At 46.2% G+C, this 20450-nt stretch overlaps 2 protein-coding genes and 1 non-coding gene across 6 annotated transcripts in view; 1 reads left to right on the top strand and 2 right to left on the bottom strand.

The window, feature by feature from the left end:
• Pfkfb1 (6-phosphofructo-2-kinase/fructose-2,6-biphosphatase 1) overlaps positions 1-3799 on the top strand; it is a 57341-nt gene extending 53542 nt beyond the window's left edge. The window contains exons 12-14 of the mRNA XM_036175080.1: positions 1896-1958; positions 3090-3154; positions 3487-3799. Coding sequence (XP_036030973.1) covers positions 1896-1958; positions 3090-3154; positions 3487-3546 — 188 coding nt within the window. The 3' untranslated portion in view covers positions 3547-3799. The remainder of the gene's footprint in view (positions 1-1895; positions 1959-3089; positions 3155-3486) is intronic.
• A 1436-nt stretch (positions 3800-5235) lies between these two features.
• On the bottom strand, positions 5236-16126 carry Tro (trophinin). Of its 4 annotated transcripts, none has more exons than XM_036174435.1 (13): positions 15940-16126; positions 14524-14597; positions 13089-14240; positions 12329-12454; positions 12157-12220; positions 11892-11971; positions 11349-11440; positions 10632-10711; positions 10501-10543; positions 10037-10099; positions 9442-9556; positions 5496-8497; positions 5236-5324 (listed from the first exon to the last, which is right to left on the bottom strand). In XM_036174435.1, the coding sequence occupies exons 2-12, from the start codon at positions 14566-14568 to the stop codon at positions 5507-5509; spliced, it is 4851 nt and encodes a 1616-aa protein (XP_036030328.1). In that variant the 5' UTR covers positions 14569-14597; positions 15940-16126; the 3' UTR covers positions 5236-5324; positions 5496-5506. The 4 variants fall into 4 exon arrangements, with proteins under 4 accessions (XP_036030328.1, XP_036030331.1, XP_036030329.1 ...); XM_036174438.1 differs by having other exon boundaries at positions 12329-12433; positions 15940-16124; XM_036174436.1 differs by lacking the exon at positions 15940-16126 and adding an exon at positions 15853-15930.
• On the bottom strand, positions 9736-9862 carry LOC118574915. Its single transcript, XR_004943791.1, has one exon. It is a non-coding gene; the product is annotated as a small nucleolar RNA SNORA11 (small nucleolar RNA).
• Positions 16127-20450: the final 4324 nt, after the last annotated feature.

Consider the following 20450-nt stretch of genomic DNA (forward strand, 5'->3'; position numbering starts at 1 on the left):
GCAATGCTAAATGCTATTTTCTAATGCGTACAGTGTCCCAAACTCTTGAGTCAGTTCTGTTATGCTAATTTAAAAATAAGGAATATATAAAATATGGAATAATTTAAGATTGGAATCCAAGGAACTTGAGAACTTGACATTGGATAAGTCCTATTTTCTACTTGGTCTTCAACATCCTCCCTCAAAAATGTCCTTACTTTAAATAGGTGATGGACTATATGATGGAGGTCCTTTTAGTCTTAGAATTCTGATATGTTTACATCTGTGCTTTTCAGAGCATTTTTTGAGATTGCGAGCACTATTCCCATTGCTCAGATGAGAAAACCAAGGCTTGGAGAAGTGAAATGACTTCCCAAGTTCATGGTATAGGAGTTAATCCCAGATGCCTGTCAAGAGGCCCTGCCCTCTCAAATATACACAGGGGCCTTGTAGTTACTTCCTAATGTCTCCATTTCTTACCGTCTTTCACAGAGACCATTCTAGCTGCTCACAACTTCTCCTGGGAGCAAGGTTACACAGGGCTGGGCAGATAGTTTGACCCATATTCAGGAGAGTGATGAAAGAATGCACAGAGAAGTCATATGAGTTAGAGTGCATACCCACAGACTGCAGGGCTAGGGCACCTTTAGATTGTACCTAATCTAATCTTGTTCTGTAAAAACACTGAGGGCCAGAGAGAGGAGACAGTGGTAGAGCTGGGTCAGAAACTGTAGATGAGTTACTTCTGTTCTCCAAAGCTATTTCTTCATATGGAAAGTAACAATGGACAGGACCCAGAGCATCAATGAGGGTGACAGTGTGGTCATACACACAAAAAATGTCATTGGCCCAGAGCTTAATTATAATGATTGACAGTGAGGAGGAACAGAATCAATTTCCAGGAAAATGCCCCATCTTGATATATCAGGAGATTGAGAGAATGGTGGCATGCTTTAAAGCCTACAATTAACCTAAGGGACAAGAAGTCATTACAAGAGATGGTATTCCAGCTAAATAAGGGAAGTAAGGATATGTAATGCAGCCTGGAGAGTGGTGAGGTGGATATCAAGACAAAGTGCCCCAAAAGGTGTGCATCCCCAGTACTCTGTGAATCCCTCCATGGTGGCAGTCACAAACTGCAAAGGCAGAGTAGGCACCTTGTCTTTGGAGTACCTAAGTTCAAGGCCTCAAACTGCCACTTCCTAGCCGTGGCACATTTCCCCCTGAAGCCCATTTCCTTATCTATGGAATGAGGCAGATCACCCTTCTTTTCTGTCTGTCTGAAAAGTAGAAACACTGGTCTTGAAAGGAAATTGTACATAAATGTTCAGAGTCACTTTCTGCGTAATTGTCAATAACAGGAAACCAATGAATCAATCAGTTCTTGTCTATAAACAAGTTGTAGGAATTGCACAGAGAAAGAGACAGAGACAGAAAGACAGAGACAGGGAGACAGATGGGAGGTGGGGGGTTGCTGCCTGAGCTGGAGAAAAGATTGTAGGAGTCGTCAAAATAGTACATGTGCCTCAGCCACGGAAGTACTACTTAGAAAGGGTTCAGAATTGTGGACTCTTGTGGGGGTAGAGGGTGTAAGGAGTCTGTGGAAAGTTGGCCTGGGGCAGGAGGGAAGCTTGCTTTCATCTCCTGCTGATTCTGAGTAAAGAATTGAGGCCCCTAGGTGGGTACCTAGCCCTTCCATGGGACTCACACTCTGTCCACCTTTCCAGGCAGCTAGGTTGCTCTCTCTTGCCCTGCTTAGCTTGCTGTTTTGACTATCCACCATCTAGAATACCAGCTGTAAGTCTGTACTGGGACTCAAGTAGGGAGCAGAGGTAGAAGTGGGAGCACCCAGCAACCTGGATGTGGTCCTCTGCCCAGTACTGCATCTCTCAAGGCTCTTTCTTCCTCCTTTCCAGATGAGCTGCCCTATCTCAAGTGTCCTCTGCACACAGTGCTCAAACTCACACCGGTGGCTTATGGTAAGTAACCCCACTCTCAGCTAAGGAAAGGCACGTAGAAGCCAGGACTATGCCTCCAGTGCCTAGCATTGGCTCTAGAAGGTTCCTGGGTGAGGTTCCCTGGGTGGCTGGCAGGATGTCCTGGTAAAGGTGCAGCTGGTGACAGTAGGGTAATAGGGAAGGACTAGGCTAGCATCCAGACCCGGAGCCTGGCTCTTTCTGTCTCTGCCTGGGCACTGAGTACAGAACATTGTTCTCTTTGTGGCCCCAACAGACACCTCAGGAAAATTATAGGTTGGGGTCATCTTGAAGAATGGGGGCATTAGTTACTTACGAAAGGTTCATAAGCAAGGAAATCAAATGTAGTCCAGGGTAAAAGGACCAACTGAAACCTGTGATAGGTTAGGTTAGTCTACAGGAATGGTGCTGAAGGGCTCCATTGAACAGTGGAGCTCCTGTGTGGGGCCCCCACACCTTCTTCTTCAGGTTCCCTAGAACTTCCCAGGAATCACAACTTTAATATTGCTGTAATTGTCTTCTGAATAAACCTTGCCTGGGTTTGAGTACCCAGAACCACAACCTAGGACTCTTCCACTTAGCATGGCTTGGAGGACTGTCAGTCATACATACATTAAGACCACTGGCTTATAGGTCACAAAAGTTGGGGGTGGGGTCACAAAGATCATCTCCTCTCATTTCTTTCCCCATGTACAAATGGACAATTGAAGGCGAGCAAACAGACACACAAAGAACTGGGCTTTGGGGCCCGAAATCTTTCCCACACATCCTACAGCTCATCTGAACTCCCCTGTCTTAGGGAAGATATAATCTAGGGCAGTGGTTCTCAACCTTCTTAATGCTGTGACCCTTTAATACAGTTCCTCATGTTGTGGTGACCTCCAAACATAAAATTATCACTACCTTATAACTGTAATTTTGCTACTGTTATGAATTGTAATGTTAATACCTGATATTTAGGATACTGATATGCAACCCCCAAAAAGGTCGTGACCTATAGATTGAGAACTGCTGATCTAGAGAGTATGGGCCTGGGGTGTGGGCAGTGATGATGGTAAAGGGGGAAATAACACCTTAGGGAAGACCTGGGCTTATCCTGAATGTTGATGGACACATGCGTTATTCTTTTCTGAGGCTGCAGAGTGGAATCCATCTACCTGAACGTAGAAGCTGTGAACACACACCGGGACAAGCCGGAGGTAGGTGGGGTGCTCTGTACCCAAGCTGGCTGTTAACAAGGTACACTCTGAAAGTACCCTCACACATGGAAAGGCTGTCTGCAGCCCCAGACATCCCAGGTGTTTCAAATCAATCAGCACTCAGTAATGGCAAGAACCATAGTCTAGGCCCATAGAGGCCCAGGGCTGTGACAGTCCCTGCTAAACAGGCCTCAGGCTGATTCCCCAGGCATGCCTAAGAAGAGTACCAGGACCCATCCCCTGCTGAAAGAGGGATGCCTGGCAGTGAGGACAGGAGGCAAGGCAGGAACTGGGACCCTATACCTCCTACTAACCCTGGGCTCTCTCCTTAGAATGTGGACATCACCCGTGAACCTGAGGAAGCCCTGGACACTGTCCCTGCCCATTACTGAATCCTTTCCAAGTGGTCAGATTGCCTCTGTCCTCGTTGCTTTCCTCCTGTAAGAACTGCTGCCCTTGTTCTCCCTAAGCAGACTCTGGCTTTGTCCTGAGAGTGCCCTACCTCCAGTGAAGAAGTCCGTAGCAGCTCCCAAACAAGTCTCAATTCCTAAGGAGCCTACTTAGTCACGGACAAAGTTCTTCTTAAATAACTATTTTCTAATGAATAAAGACATGTCTTCCTGCCTATAGGACAGGAAGAGGCTATATGGCTTCTCCCATTGTTCTCAAGATCTTGATTCTAACCCAACTCTGGTGCTGTTGGTGAAGAATGGGTAAGGATATCTGAGATCAAAGAGTCCTGGGGTAGCACTCTCAAAGATGGAAGAGATAGGTCCTTGTGAGTTCCTGTTGGTTTTGTTCCTTGGCAGTCAAGGTACACAGAGACAAGATGTATTCATCATCATACTCAGAGAAGAATCTAGCACTTGGGCGAAGAGCTTCAGTTTCCTCTAACTCTTGCTACCATCCTGAGTAATTTCATTGCCTATGTTAATGATTCCATTAACACCCTCTCTCCCTCCCAGGGATGTGACCCCCCTCAACTTCTGTGGTTATCTGTTTTCATTTGTGAGATCCTCTCTCTGGGCTAACTTAATGACTAAAAGCTTCCAATTCATTCAAGTCTGTAAAATTTCATCATCCTTAAGACTTTAGCAGTATGCCTCCATACCATAGGCATTCATGTAGTATTTCCTAAATGAACAGTATCTGCCCTTGTTCATCAGTATGTTCCTTTTGAGCTCTCCTTTGTCTCCTAGTTCTTTAGTCTCTCAATAGTCTTGTAATCCCTAACCAACTTGGACCTACTTCTTCAGCCACTAGCCGTCCACTAATCATTATGGGCCAGGTTCTAGTGTGCATCTGACAAAAAGACTCATAACCTGGCTGCTGCCGCCTTTGTTCCCTTGTCTTTCCATCACAACCACCCAGTAAGAGACAAGCCTTGGAGCATCCACGCCCTTTTTTTCTGGGATCTACTAGGGTTGTAGATCACGACTTGAAACAGGTCTATTTATCTACTCCCACAGCTACCCTTGGATCCTGTTCAAAGTCGGGGTCACCTTGTATTCTCTGGCACCCTGTCCCTTTCCACTGTCTCATACTACTTCAGTCAATTCCTGACTCTTACATATCAGTCCCCTGCCTCTCATTTGGCTTTGGCCCTATAGTCCATACTTATTTTTCTTTCCTATCCCAAGAGAATGTCTTCTTGCTCCCACGTCAACTCCTAATCCCTTCTTATCCCTCTATTCTTATACAGTTACCCCAAGTTAGTGTGAATTGACTATCCATAGCTCTTTCTGTTTGCATTCTACCTTGGGCTTCCCCCTTCCATATCTTTGCTCAAGCTGTTATCCCTTGGCCTGCCATACTTTCCCAGAGCTCTCTGACCCTGAGAAATACCTGCCTTTTAGCTGGAGCCCCACAGTCCCCAGGAAGCTAAGTTGAACTCTAGTTGTTCTACAAACCGCGAACATCACATCTAGCCATATCAAAAGATGGAATAAACTCAGATTCCTTTGGCAAATTTAATGTAACTCTGATACCAAAATATGACAACAACACAGGAAGCAGACACAAAGCAGGAACAGCAGATTTGTCATAGTGTTTCACTCAGCTAGTGGGTAGTAGCTGCTTAGGCTGCTGTGTGGACAGATTCCAAAGCTGCACACTGGCGCCATGGGAAGTACTGCTGCGTTGGCGTTCTCTGTAAACATGGGTAACAGACCTGAAAAAGAAAGCAGACAGGGACATGTTAGCCCCCAGCCCATTTCCTCCTATCTCCTTTCTTGTCTCCTTCGTCTTCTCACTTGGCCCTCCTATCTTAGGGTTTCTTCTAGTATCTCCCAACTATTACAGCTCTCCCCATGGATGCTGCCTAGGGGACCATCGCAGTTACCTGAAACTCCATTAGCCGTAAGAGAAGCCACAGGCACCAAGGTTAGTGCTTCCACCACCAAAGCCGGCACCGGTGCTTGGTCCACCGCTGAAGCCGGCACTGGTGTTCAGTCCCCCACCGAAGCCAGCACTGCTGCTCAGTCCCCCACCGAAGCCAGCACTGGTACTCAATCCACCACCGAAGCCAGGTGCAGTGCTTGGTCCGCCGAAGCCAGCTCCTGTGCTTGGTCCGCCACCAAAGCCACCAGTGCTTGGTCCGCCGAAGCCAGCACCAGTGCTTGGTCCACCACCAAAGCCAACAATAGAACTGGGTCCGTTACTGAAGCTGGAGCCGGTGCTGGCTTCACCAGTAAAGCCATTGCTGGTGTTGGAATCACTGCCAAAGCCAATGATGGTATTCAGTCCTCTGTCGAAGCTGGCATTAGGCCCACTGCCAAAGCCATCGCCAGTGCTGAGGCTTACACTAAAGCCTGCACCAGTGCCAAGTGTGCCGCCAAAACCATTATTGGTACTCAGGTCACCAGCAAAGCCATTAGTGACCAGTCCACCACCAAAGCCAGCGCTGCTGCCAAGTCCATCACCAAAGCCAGCGCTAGTGCCCAGTCCACCACCAAAATCAGTGCTAGTGTTTAGTCCACCATCGAAGCCAGCACTGGTACCCAGTCCTCCACTGAAGTCAGCATTAGGACCTAGTCCACCACCGAAGCCGGTGCTGGTGCCCAGGCCACCATTGAAGCTAGCATTGGGGCCTAAGCTTCCACCAAAGCCGGCGCTGGTGCCCAATCCATTGCCAAAGCCAGCACTGGTACTTAGCCCATTCCCAAAACTGAAAATGGCACTGGTGCTGTGCCCCTCACTGAAATTGGCACTGGGTGCACCACTAAAGCAGGAGTTGGTGCTGGAAGAGCCTCCAAAGCATAGGTTGGTGTTAGATGCACTGCCAAAACACAGACCGGTGCTGGGTGCTCCACCAAAACAGAGATTAGTGCTGTGAGAACCACCAAAGCTGCCGCTGGTAGTGGGAGCACTGCCAAAGCTAATGCTGTTGCTGTGGGCACTACCAAAGTCAGTGGTACTAAGTGCCCCACCAAAGCCAACACTGGTACTGAATGCACCACCAAAGTCGGGGTTGGTGCTGATGGCACTGCCAAAGCTGGCGCTGGTGCTGATGGCACCGCCAAAGCCACCACTGCCATTGTGTGCATTATCAAAGCTGGCGCTGGTGCTGATGGCACCGCCAAAGCCACCACTGCCATTGTGTGCATTACCAAAGCTGGCGCTGGTGCTGATGGCACCGCCAAAGCCAGCACTGCCATTGTGTGCATTACCAAAGCTGGCGCTGGTGCTGATGGCACCGCCAAAGCCAGCACTGCCATTGTGTGCACTACCAAAGCTGGCGCTGGTGCTGATGGCACCGCCAAAGCCACCACTGCCATTGAGTGTATTACCAAAACTGGCGCTGGTGCTGATGGCACCGCCAAAGCCACCACTGCCATTGTGTGCATTACCAAAGCTGGCGCTGGTGCTGAGTACACTGCCAAAGCCAGAACTGGTGCTAATGGCACCACCAAAGCTGGCACTGCTGTTGAGTGCATTGCCGAAGCCGGTGCTGGTGTTGATGGCACCACCAAAGGTGGTACTGCTATTGAGTGCACCACCGAAGCCAGTACTTATGGCACCACCAAAGCTGGCACTGCTGTTGAGTGCATTGCCAAAGCCAGCACTGGTGCTGATGGCACCACCAAAGCCAGTAGTGCTGCTGAGTGTACCGCCAAAGCCAGCACTGGTGCCGGAAGAGCCACCAAAACTGACACTAGTGCTTAGTGTGCCACCAAAGTCAGAGCTGGTGCTAGAAGAAGCACCAAAGGAAACACTGGTGCTGAGTGTACCACCAAAACCAGTATTGGTGCTAGGAGAACCACCAAAGCAGATACTGGTACTGAGTGTGCCTCCAAAGCCGGCACCAGAGCAGGGAGAGCTTCCAAAGCAGACACTGGTGCTCAGTGTGCCTCCAAAAGCAGTGGTGGTGCTAATTGCACCACTGAAGACAGTGCTTGTGGTAGGTGCACTGCCAAAGCTGGTGCTTGTGCTGAGTGCGCCACTAAAGCTAGCTGCGGAACTGCTAAGTGTGCCTCCAAAGCCACAGCTGGCTCCACCATTCAAACTGGCACTGGTACAGGGTGCACCACCAAAGCTAATGCTGGCTCCACCACTGAAACTGGTACTGGTGGTAGGAGACCCACCAAAGCTAATACTAGCTCCACCACTGAAACTACTGCCAATGCTGGCTGCACCAGCAAAGCTGATGCTGGCTGTGCTGCTGAAACTGGTGCCGGTGCTGGCTGCACCACCAAAGCTGATGCTGGCTGTGTTGCAAAAAGTGGCACTCGTACTGGGTGTGCCACTGAAGCTAATGCTGCCTCCACCGCTGAAACTAGTGCTAGTGTTGGATGTGTCACCAAAGCTAATGCTTGCTGCACTGCTGAAGTTGGCAGAGGTGTTGGGTACACTACCAAAGGTAATGCCATTTCTGCCACCAAAGCCACCACTGGGGTTGGGCATGCCACCAAAGCTACTACTGGAGTTAGGTATACCACCAAAGCCACCACTGGGGTTGGTTATACCACCAAAGCCACCACTGGGGTTGGTTATACCACCAAAGCTAATACTAGCACCATCACTGAAGCTATTTCTGGTACTAGCTCCTTGATTGAAGTTGACAGTGTTGGTGGGATCTGCATTTTCTTGGGCTCTGGAGTCAATTTCAAAGGAAAACCTGCTCCAAGCCTGAGCATCATCACCCAACTCTTCCCTTGTTAAGCAGTCAATATCCATGTCATCCCAATTCCAAGGCCCAGCCACAGCTTCCTCTCCAATCCCCATTTGGGCTCTTGCCTCAGCCCTGGCCTCAGCCTCAGCCACAGCCACAGCTGCAGCCTGAACGTCCATCTCTACTGCCTCCCGGTACTGAGCAGCCCAGTCTTTAGGATCTTTCTTCTGTACCTAAAATGGAAATTATAATTATTGTAAGAAAAATAGCCTTTATAGTTATGTGTGAAGTACCCATTTATGGGATCCACACAAAACTAAGGGTAAATTAAAAAAAATCTTTCTAGAATTCTAATGAGTAAGTCTTGATATCAAACTTCAGCTCTGATAACTCAGGCATCAAGTTATGTCCTTGGACAAGTTACTTAATATCACTGAGCCTGAATGTCCCCATTTGTAATACGGGAAATGATAAGAGACTCAGTATGTTATAGACTGAGTGTATTTCCCCAGAATTCTTATGTTGAACACCTGACCCCAAATCATGACTGTATTTGCAGACAGGGTCTTTTATGGGTATAACTTAAGTGAAATGAGTGAGGCCTTGATCAAATAGGATTAATGCCCTTATTTTTTTTTTTTTAAAAAGGCATGGCACGGGGTTGGGAATTTAGCTCAGTGGTAGAGTGCTTGCCTAGCAAGCACAAGGCCTTGGGTTCAGTCCTCAGCTCCGGGAAAAAAAAAAGAAAAAGAAAAAGCATGAAAATGAACTCAGGCTTGCTCTATGCTATGTGAAGATGCAGAAAAAGTTACATCTATAAGTCAGAAAAAGCCTACACCAGAAACTGACTATACTAGATGTTGATATAGGGTTTTTATCTCCAGGTTTTTGTTTTTTTTTTTTTTTTTTACCTCTGATACACTTTAGGAGTGTATTAATTTCTGTATCTAAAGCCATCCAGTTATTAATAATTTCTAATGGCAGCCTGAACTGACTGATGCAATGTAAAAATTAACTAGATAATGAAAGATATTTATCTTGCAGTATATATCTGGGACATTAGTGTGGATTTATATATTTATATGCAAAACATATTTTGCCCCATACCTGTCTATCACTGCACACAGCCCACCTTGGCCTGGAGCATCTAATGTGCCAAGCTCAGGAAGTTCATTACCTTACATGCAAATTTTAGGACTTTCATCTTGCTAGTCTCATGGTAAGACCGCAGGCCCCAGAAGAATTCATATTCAGGTGGTCTGCTGTTGGGGACTCTCTTGTATTCCAGATACCTTGGAGAAAGGAAATGAAACTTGCTTGTAAACAAGCAAAACAATTGTTTAAACACTAGGCCTCAGATGAAGCAATTTCCTCTAAACCAACAATCTGGAGAAAAATTTTCAAGTCCCTCCCCCCTCCAGACCCAGACTCATTCCAATGGAAACATGGCTCCATGTAAAGCCATGGTGATACATATAGAGGACATGATACCACAAAAGACAGATGTGTTTTGTCTCCTATGAAGACTAACCCCAGATTGCTTTTGGGTATGCTGTTAATAAATGGGCCGTTTTGGGCACCTGCTATGAGAACACACCATTGCAAGGGTCCTAATGGGACTTGGCCACAAGAATTTTATATAGGACTTGAGTGTAGACCACAGGATGCCTATTTGTCTATAAAGAGTGTACTAAAGGCATTAAGTATTTTTTGAACCAAATTACCACACTCAGAGCACTTCAGAGGTACACAAAACCTTGAACACAACTTACTTCTGCTTCACGAATTCATCTGTGATGAGTTTCCTCACTTCTCCAAAAAGTGAATGTCTTACCCTAGCAAAGGAAAAAATAATCAGTGAATATAGATCAGAACTTCCAAGATGGAGGTAGAGAGGTATTTCCCAACATGGAACAGATTCTACAGCCAATGAGGCAGTCTCAACGAAGTGAAGATAGTAGTGAGCATATGGCCACTAGAAGAAAACAGTGGAGGCCAGATGGCACTTTGTCAGAGATGCCTGAAGGTCCACCTTACACCTCATCTCAGAACAGACAGAAGACATAAAGAAGAAAAGAAGCAGAGTTCAGAACAATTTTGTCATTCATCCAGGTAAGAAACCCCCCAATCCCCACCCCACACATGCTCCCTAGACCACCAGGCTGACGCAATCCTGGGACCGTCCTCTCTTGCCAAAAGACAACACGGACAGCAAGCGCTGAGAGCCCAATCATACCCAGGACGCAGCCCCAACTTGCGCAGAACCTCCCAGATGACAGCTGCAAGAGGCAAGGAGACAAGGACAGAAAATGAGCATCTGGAATCCAGACAACAGTCACCTATTCAACTGCATGCCCAGCTACTCACCCTCACTGGCCTTGTTGCCATTCATAAAAATGACACTCAGAATCACCATGAGGAGGCCCAGCTTAGGTGTGTCCTTGGTCCTAAGAGAATAACAGGACAAAGAGAAAGTTTATGATCATAAGTCATCATCTATCCAACACAGTTCATTAGGCCAGCCTCTCCTAGATTCCTCAGATACAGAGAATTCGGCCTACTCTGTGGTCCCAGCTATCTATGACCCAAGGCAAGGTGCTTTCACTCTTGAGTCAAGGTCTCCAGTAAAATGGGAAGCCACATACTATCCCTACCCAGGGTTAGCAGGACATGGACGAATCCCTGTCAACCACACAGGCGCTCAGTTAATGGGAGTCTTTTCTTTCTCTCTTAAAGCCCCCAGCCCCGAGAAGTTCTAGATGGAACCCTAGTGACACCCTGCTCTCAAGCATCATGAGCCACACCAGAAATCCCTTTGAGAGCTACCCTTCCACAGCCAGGCCAGGCACCCAGTAGAAGAGAAGTAACAACAGGCTGACTTCCTGGGAGCCTGTTAGAAAGCCATGTGACAGCAGGAATGCCCCCCTCCAGGCTCTGAAACCCTTCTGTCATAATCTGGTACCACTGTTGCTCACAGGGATCCAGTCATGTGTGGGAGCTGGGACATGGGCATTTAGACCATCTTTCCTGAGCTGCTCAGAGGAAGCAGAAGCCCCTTCCCACCCTAGCACTTTCCCAGCTTACGTTCCCAGTATGCCTGCAGAGGACTCCTGAGTGCTGATAAGAATATACAAGCTACTTTGCTTATCAATTTCCTTCAGATTGACTCGAAACATCTGCCAAGTAAAAGAATAGCCTGTAAGATTGCAAAATACATCTTAGGTATCAATTAGCATGTTGGGCATTCTGCAGAAAAGTAAGGGTTTTGTGTGAAATAGAAAATGAATGTAAAGCATATAGTTCAGTACCAAGCACATATTAAACATGTAACAAACATAAGATAGTCATCCACAGCATCTTTGTGATCATCGAGCCTCTGCATTACGTGGGATGGTGTATCCAGCAACAGAAGCCAGGACTGAGCTACGTAGCTTCAGTACTTGCTGTGTTTCCACCGCTGACTTGCCGAGTGGTCAGTGGTTGCTCCTCCCCAGGCCACTGTGTGCTCATCAGCACAGTAATGGGAATGTATTAGGTCTCTGTGCTTCCCCCCAGGAGGGTGATCATATACCTTTCTTCTGTTGAAGGTTTCCCCAGTGCACCCATCCCCCAGGGCTGCCCCTTCACCTTCTCCAGAGCGTAGCTTGCTCGTTCAATGATCTCTGGGAAATACTCATCATATTCTTGGATGACATCCTTCAGCATGTCTACAAGAAAGGGAGACAGAAGATGCTAAAGTGTACAGAGGCCAGATGACTGTGGTCTTTTACAAGCCCTATGTGGTCAGGGTAGCTATGGTGAAATATGAGTGTGGCTGCTGAGGCAGTATGAGAGGAGGTGATGAGTAAACAGCCACAGGCTGTGAAGAAGAGAGCTCAAGGAGGCTGGCTACCTGAGCGCTTGATGGGGATCTTTGTCTGGTCCTTAACCAAAAGGTATTTCACCAACTTATTTGCCTAAAAGAGGAACAGTTGGGGAGGTATCAATACAGTGGCCAAACACTTGGAAGAATCTCAGAGAATGAAGAGAAAGAAAAGCAGGACATGAGCAGATTGAATTCTTACCCTTTCCTGCAAGATGGCCACATCTCGAGGTGGTGGAGGCCTCCGGCCCCATGGGATCCGCCTGAAATTACTCCCAATTCTTTCTTCTCCATTGAGATGCTTAGACTTTATCAATGGACAAAATTTCTGGAGTTACCAAATGAAAAAGATTGCTGTTTCTTCCAGAAAGTCCCCCTGGAGTCTAGCAGGCCTAGACTCTCTCCTACAGAGGGGTGTGGCCCTAACACTGGCTACCCTGACCCCCACGCTTTTCTTTCACTGGCTTCTAGGTAACATTGTATTTCAACCTCAAGGGCACAGCCAAACAAGGACATGGCCTGGGTATTTTCCCTCTTATTTGGCCACCACCATACTCAGCTAGCTATAGGCCTTAGATGGATCACCTTATTCCAGGACTTTGTTTTCTTCTCTGTAAAACTGGGACTTACAGTCCCCAGTTAGTAAGAGTTCTTTTTATGAAATCCGCATGTAACCTGGGTAAATGTATATGACACAAAGTATGGCACATGGTTAAATATAATGTAAATACATAGTGAGTTACACATAGGTCTTGACCAAATACACAAATGTCTTTCCCTACCAATCTATGAACTACTAGTGAACACAACTGTATCACATTCTTCTCAGCATTACCCTATAGCCTGTATGAACACAAGGTCACTCTTGAAGTTAAGTGACTCAGGAAACATAAGACAAATGAACAACCCAGTATAGGAATGAGAAAGCAGCAAAAAGTTAAGGATAATGTCACAGGTCTCACCTTGCGGTTCCTCTTGCCCCGGGTTCTGGTTGTGGGCTCTAAACTCAACTGAGCCAGATAGTCATCTGCCAAGGCCTGGACAGCAGCAGCAACCTGAGTCTCAAGGGCACTAATGCTGGCCTGAGAGGTAGGCATCTTGGCCTGAGCTCCTTGTTCCGTGATTTGAGCATGGCTTTCAGTTACCCGAGTCTTAGTGGCAGACTTTCGAGCCCTGGACCCTCTCCTGATCCGTACAGTGACTGACAGGGCATGGTTTGTGACCATTTGAATGGCAGGTGGAGCCTCAGAGAACTCAGAAGCAGAATTTGGGCCTTTATTGGCAACCTTCTTCCCCTTGGGCTTTTTGGGCCTTAGAACTACAGTTGAGGCCTCAATCTGTCTGCCAGATCCCTCAACAGCATTTGAGGACTCTACATATTCAATGTCAGTATTTGTGGTCTTAGCAGTTGTTCTTTTAGCTTTGGAAGTTTTCTTGGTTCGGATGGTAGCTGCTGTGGCCTGGATACTAGCTGTTTCCTTGGCAGTTTGGCCTTGGGTAGTTGTGTGTGTAGCAGTCGAAGCCAGTGAGATCTCAGTGACACTAGGTACGGTCTTATTGGCAGCCTTCTTTGCCTTAGAAGCTTTCTTGGGTTTGCTGACAGCTATCAAGGCCAGGGAATTAGCTGACTCGTTGGCAATTGGTGACTGGATAGTGGGTGAGGTACCTGGTAGGTTTAGGGCATGTAAGGGTGACTTGAGCTGTGTAGTGACATCCTCAGTGCCAGTTAGAGATACCTTAGGTGTAACTCTCTTTGTCTTGGCTTTCTTGGTCTGAGCAGTAACTGAAGCCTGGATATTGGCTGCCTCAGTAGTAGTTGAAGCCTGGCTGATCTGGGTGAACATTGGTAGGTTTAAAGCCTGCAGAGTTACTTTAGGCTTGTTGCTAGCAATGTCATTGGCAGATGGGACTGGAGGGGGATTGGGTGTGGTCTTAGTAATAGCTTTAATAGAAGTCTTCTTGGTCTTGTTTTTCTTAGGCCGGCTGGCAACAGGGGGGTCCTTGGATGCCGACAACAGGGAATGCATCAGCAGGACATTATCCTTCTCTGTGGTCTCAGTCTGTACATCTGGAGAGAAAGGAAGCCCTAGGCTCCCAGAGGGAGGCAGAGGGCCCTACATACTTAGGATTATGATCCTATGGGCCATCTGGCCTCCCTACAACCACCCCTCTTTACAGTAGACTCCCCTCCTTGGCAGTTTGATTGAAAGGGGGTGGGAAAACAAGGAGGAAGCAGGAGATAATAAGGCAAATTTCCCTCTTCCCAGCACCATGCAAAGGAAGATTGAGCCAGCTTAGGTAGGAAATTGTGGAACTACACAGTGGTAGTGGACTCCAGAATAGTAAGTGAATTTGGGGCAGGACAGATGGTCTGGTAAGAATACAGAGAGCTCTCACCTGGAATGTGGGCATCCGATAACCATAGTCATTTCTTCTATCCATCTTCCTTCCTGAGAGGCTAATAGCTGAGCCTGAAAGAAATTAGGGCTGAGTTAGAGGAAAATAAGGGGGCAGGGAGATTCATCAGAAGTCTCGCTAAATCTGAATGGTGAAAGAATTTATCTAATTTTGGGCACCAGACCTTTCTGGGTTTGCCTATCTAGAAGCCCAGGGTATCTGGTTTCTGAGCTCCAGCATTTCCAAAATGGCAAATCAGTTCTACGACCTACACCTAAATACCCTCTACCACACCGCAACCTGACAGTGCGCATGCGCACAGAACACACACACACACACACACACACACACACACACACACACACACACATACACACGCACACACGCATGCCGCACGCTCACAGGTTTCCCAAATGAGCTTGGTCCTAAGGGCCTTCAGTGCGCATGCGCCTTGGTGGACAGGACCATCTCGAACCATCTCGTTTCCACTTATGCCCACCCTCCCCCTCTGAGCTACAGAACCTTTCGGTCCCACCGGCCGCCGCCTAACTACACCATTTCTAGTCCACCCTTTCCCTTCAGAAGTGGCTCAGGCCACTTCGCGCCTCCCCCGCTTCCTCCCTCCCCCAGCAGCCCCCCCCAATTCCTTTGCGTCCGTGCTGCCTGTCAGCCACTCACCCTCGCCATGGTTCCGCAGTCCTCCGCACCTCCCACCCCTCTGCACCTCCCCCCCCTCCGCAAGCCCCCCCCCCCGCCGCCGCAGTCGCCTCTGCTGACACTGCCCCCCCCACCTTGGTCCACGTCTGCAAGGGCCCAGCCCCGCCCTTTCTGCAACATGGATACCCCACCCCCAAATCCAACAGGGATACCCTTGGTGGATTCCCAACTCCCTAACCCTACCAGGTCATTCCCCCTTTCAAACCAGTGCTAACCGGATCCTAGCCCGCCCTTTCTCCATTCCAAGCCTGGTCCTTTGGCGGTTTTAAAAGGCTTCTGTTGCTCCTTTCTTGGTCCCGATCCCATCCATCTTCCGTAGCCCAAAGGGGGTCTTTCTTCAGCTTAATCCGGGCCCTTAATTCCGTTCCTTACCTCCCTCCTGAATGTGGTATGCCTCCCTTTTTGCTACAGCCAGAACGACTTCTCAACGTTTCCTTTCCACAACCCCAAACAGGTCTGCATCCCTTCTTTCCATCCCCAAACTGAGTCCAGACCTTCCCGTAGCCCAGAGATCCCGCCTCCGCCTTTCCCCCTGAGAATTGGGTCCAGGCACCTCTAAACCCACCACATCAAAACCGCTAGATCCCAAACCCTGGCAGATTTTCTTCAAACCTTAATGTTGTGTGAAGCCAGTCACCCCGAAGCCACAGCCTTGAAGGCCCCACAGGGTCTTTACCAAAGCTAGCCACCTCAGCTCACCTCGCCCTCGTGAGTCCAGAGGACGTCTGCTCTCTCCAAGGCTCTGCTCAGGTCTGAGCTTGTTACCCCCCCCCTTCGCCTGGCCGGAAGTGGTCCTGCCTCTTTCCGCCTCCAGAGGGGGGTCTCCGTCCCTACCGGCCCGCCCCACCTCCTCCCTGCTTAACGACTTCCCGATCTCCTCAGTGCAGCTCCTCTTTTCTGTTTACTACTTCTTGTTCAGCATCACACCTATTCTCCATTTCATTTCTCCGTTCCCCATTCTGTGTCCCTGCAGAGCTCCCACGCCTGCCCCAACAACACTAATTACATAGCGTAAGACACTGTGAGAACAGAGGATTATGTCACATTCACTGCTGACTTTCAAATACGACCAGATTAAGATATTTAGAGTCTCTAAACATTAATAGGATGCTCCCAAATAATTCATATATATAATATAATATATAAATTAAATATATAGTTCATATATATATATATATATATATATATGTATATAAAGTAGATGTAAAAAAAATCAATTAGGGCTGGTCAGATGATTCAGCGAGTAAAAGCACTTGCCACTAAGCCTGAGGACATGAATTCTGTTCCCTGAACCCACATGGTGGAGGAAGAGAACCTTACTCCCACAAGTTGTCTTCGAAGTTCTGTTTGCACACAAACACATTATTTATTACACATAAAAATGTAATAAAGTGCCTGGATGTTTCAAGTTATTTCAAAATAATTGCATTGATGCCTTTTTAAAAAGCAAATTATTTGAAAAATATTGGAGTGGGCATTTAACAAAGCACTGATGTAATTCCAGAACTACTGGGGAGGAAGATGTGGAAGGATCTTGATTTCACGTATAGCCTTCTACACTGAGACTGTATATAAAAATTGTATACATATAATGCATATATACATATATACATTTGTATTATATGGACATACAAATATACATGAATGTTTTTTCCTGTTCTTCTTTTACTGATGCACTGAGCAAGGACTTAGGCTGTCTCTTGTAATATAGAGCACTACTACCAGTGCAAGAAACATTTTGTGGCATTCACTTTTTCATTCAACTATGTCAAAGTGAGTAGAGATGATTGTGTCAGATAAAAAAAAGATATGAAGTCAAAAACTAAAATGACACATTATAAAAAGAATGACATTATAGCTTGGGGATGGTGGCCCATGCTTTTAATCCCAGTACTCAGAGGCAGAGACAGGCAGAACTCTGTGAGTTCACAGCCTAGCCAGGGCTACATAGTGAGATCCTCTATCAACACAAAACAACAACAACAACAACAACAACAAAAGACTATATAATAAGAGACATTTCACAAGGACCGCATAAAAATTACAAATATATATGAATTCACATTGAAGTACCTAGATACATGAAACAATGTTAATAATGGATAGAGAAATGGAATGCAGTAAAAGAACAGTAAAGAACTCCAACACCCATCTTCCAACGATGTAGGGATTCTCTGGATGGAAAATCGGTAAAGTAAAGATGGACTTGAATTTCACTTTAGGCTAACTTAACAGCCATCTACAGAACATTCCAACAGACAGCTGCAGAACACACATTCTTCTCAAATATACATGCAGGATTCTCCAGTGCAAATCCTAAGTAAGGCCACAAAACAAGTCTTAACAAATCTAAGAAGAGATTGTTTGTCAAAACACAGAACTGAACATCACAAAATGTGAACTTTAATATATACAACAAAATTAGCCACAGCATACAGTGATCCCTTGATGAAATAAAATCTGACAAGTGAATCTTAACTTTATTATAAAAGCATCCTGAAATTACACATTTTTATGATGAAAAAGGAAAAGGGAACTGAAGGTTGAAAGAACCTAAGTAATATTGCAAAAGGTGAAAAAAGGAAAAATTTACCTTAATATATTTGGACAACTGATTGACTGGAAACTAAAAATGAGGGCAAAGGAAACCCTATAATTATACTGTCCTCTAGATAGTACATTTCTTTATTTTTCCCTTTTTGTTCTCTTATTGAAAATAGATTTTTTTCTCACACAATATATCCTGATTATAGTTTCCCCTCCCTCTATCCAGTTTCTCCTGACTTTCACTCCATTTGTGTCTCTCATTACAAAAGAATGGGCTTCTAAGAGATAACCAAACGTAACAAATAAAATATAACAAGATAAAACAAAAAACATCACATTGAAGCTGGACACAGCAAGCCAACAAAACACAGAGACTCCAATTATAGATACAAGAATCAGAGACGCATCCCTTCACTCATTCAGGACTCCCATAAATATACTAAGTGAATAGCTATAATATATACACAAAGGATCTGGTGCAGACCTGTGTAGGCCCTAGGCTTGCTCCCTCAGTCTCTGTGAGCTCATACACACCTTTCTTAGTTGATTTAGAAGACCTTAATCTGCTGGTGTCCTCCATCTCCCGTGGCTCTTACAATCTTTAGCCTCCTCTTCCATGGGATTCCCTGAGCTCTGGGGGGAGGGATATGATGGAAACATCGAACTGAGACTCTGCATAATGTCTGGCTGTGGGTCTCTGCACCTGCTCCTATCTGCTGCCTGAGGAAGCCTCTCTTATGATGACTGGATAAGGCACTGATCTGTGAGTATAGCAGAATATCATTAGAAATCATTTCATTAATTTTTTTGACCAGTGGTGTTTGGTTTTACCATAGGTCTCTGGGCTATCTAGTCTCTGGTTCTTGGTTACCAAAGCAGTGCTGGGTGTGAGTTCCTTCTCATGAAGTAGACCTTAGATCTAATCAGACATTGGGTGGCTACTACCACATGTTCTGTGCTACCATTGCCCTACGATATTTTCCAGGCAGGACAGATTGTAGGTCAAAGATTTTGTGTCTCAGTTGCTGTCCATATTTCTATTTTTTGGTAGCTTGCAGAATACCTTCCCACACCAAGGAGACTAGAACATAGGGGTGAGGGCTTCACAGTGAGCTGTGTGTATGTTGTCCTCAGCAGTGAGGCCCTGCTGTTAGTTTGCAGAGAGCAATCTTCTGTTGTAGCATCAGCCTGGGTTGTTTGAGAATTTCCATGGGACCCCATTTGGCCAACAGCTCAATTGACTGCAACCTAGTCCTGCCACTGGATGCCTCTCCTAGTGACAACAGATGGCTAGTTGAGACTCTCTATCCCCCAATACTAGGAGTTCTTATTAGAATCATCTTCATATATTCCAGGAAGTTTCCACTGCACTAGGTTTCCATACCACCCCAAATGCCCCCCTCAATTCCATCTAGCTCTCCCTACACTCTCTCCCTTGACGCCATCCACACCACCTATCACTCCTATCCCCATCTGCCCACAGTTTGCCCATAAAATCTATTTATCCCTACCAGGGGGACCCCTGCATCATTCCTAGACCCCTCCTTGTTACCCAACCTCTCTAGGTCTATGGATTGTAGCTTGGTTATCATTCACTTAACAGCTAATATCCACTTATAAGTGAGTACATACCATATTTGTCTTTCTGGGTCTGGGTTGCCTCATTTTGGATTATTTTTTCTACTCCCATCCATTTGCCTGCAGATTTCATGATGTCATTGTTTAAACAACTGAGTGATACTTCAGTATGTAAATGTACCACTTTTTTATTCATTCTTCTATTGAGTGACATCTAAGTTGTTTCCAGTTTCTGGCTATTATGAATAAAGCCAGAATGAACATAATTGAGCAAGTGTACTTGTGGTAGGATAGAATGTCTTTGGAGTATATACCCAGGGGTAGTATGTAGCTAGAGTTTTTCTGGTCCTGCCTGGCCCAGGGTCAGGACAAATCTCTCTCACCCGCAAGTCCCACAGCTGCTTAGACCCAACCGAGTAAACACACAGAGACTTATATTGATTACAAACTGTATGGCTGTGGCAGGCTTCTTGTTATATAGTCTTTCTATCTTAAATTAACCCATTTTTATTAGTCTATAAGTTGCCACGTGGCTTGTGGCTTACCGGTACCTTACACCTCGCTTGTCAGCAGCTGGCAGCATCTCTCTGCCTCAGCCTTCCACTTCCCAGGATTCTCTTCTCTGCTTGTCCCGCCTATACTTCTTGCCTGGCTACTAGCCAATCAGTGTTTTATTTATTAATCAATCATCCACAGCAGTAATATAGCTGTGTCTTGAGGTAGATCAATTCCCAACTTTCTGAGGAACCACTGTATTAATTTCCATGGTGGCTGTACAAGTTTTCACTCCCACCAGCAATGGAGGAATATTCCCTTATTCTACATCCTCACCAGCATGAGCTATCACATGTTATGTTGATCTTAGCCATTCTTACAGATGAAATCTCAGCCTTTTTGATTTGCATTTCCCTGATGGCTAAGGATACTGAACATTACTTTAAGTGCTTCTCACCCATTTGAGATTACTCTATTAAAATTCTCTGTTTAAAACTATACCCCATTTTTTACTTGGGGTTATCTATTCCCCATTTTTAAATTGATTTATAGTATTTTTGTATCTAGTTTCTTGACCTCTTTATGTATTT

Source organism: Onychomys torridus, chromosome X, assembly GCF_903995425.1.
Source record: "Onychomys torridus chromosome X, mOncTor1.1, whole genome shotgun sequence".
Classification (NCBI taxonomy): Eukaryota; Metazoa; Chordata; class Mammalia; order Rodentia; family Cricetidae; genus Onychomys; species Onychomys torridus.

What these genes read in the sequence shown, in the direction of transcription:
- Tro (XM_036174435.1), bottom strand. Translation starts at nt 14,568, where the DNA reads ATGGATAGAAGAAATGACTATGGTTATCGGATGCCCACATTCCAG. An exon ending in ATCGGATGCCCACATTCCAG is followed by an intron (nt 14,241 to 14,523) that starts GTGAGAGCTCTC and finishes CTAAGTATGTAG; the next exon opens with GGCCCTCTGCCTCCCTCTGG. An exon ending in AAGTTGGGGCTGCGTCCTGG is followed by an intron (nt 10,100 to 10,500) that starts GTATGATTGGGC and finishes TTCCTTTGCTAG; the next exon opens with GGTAAGACATTCACTTTTTG.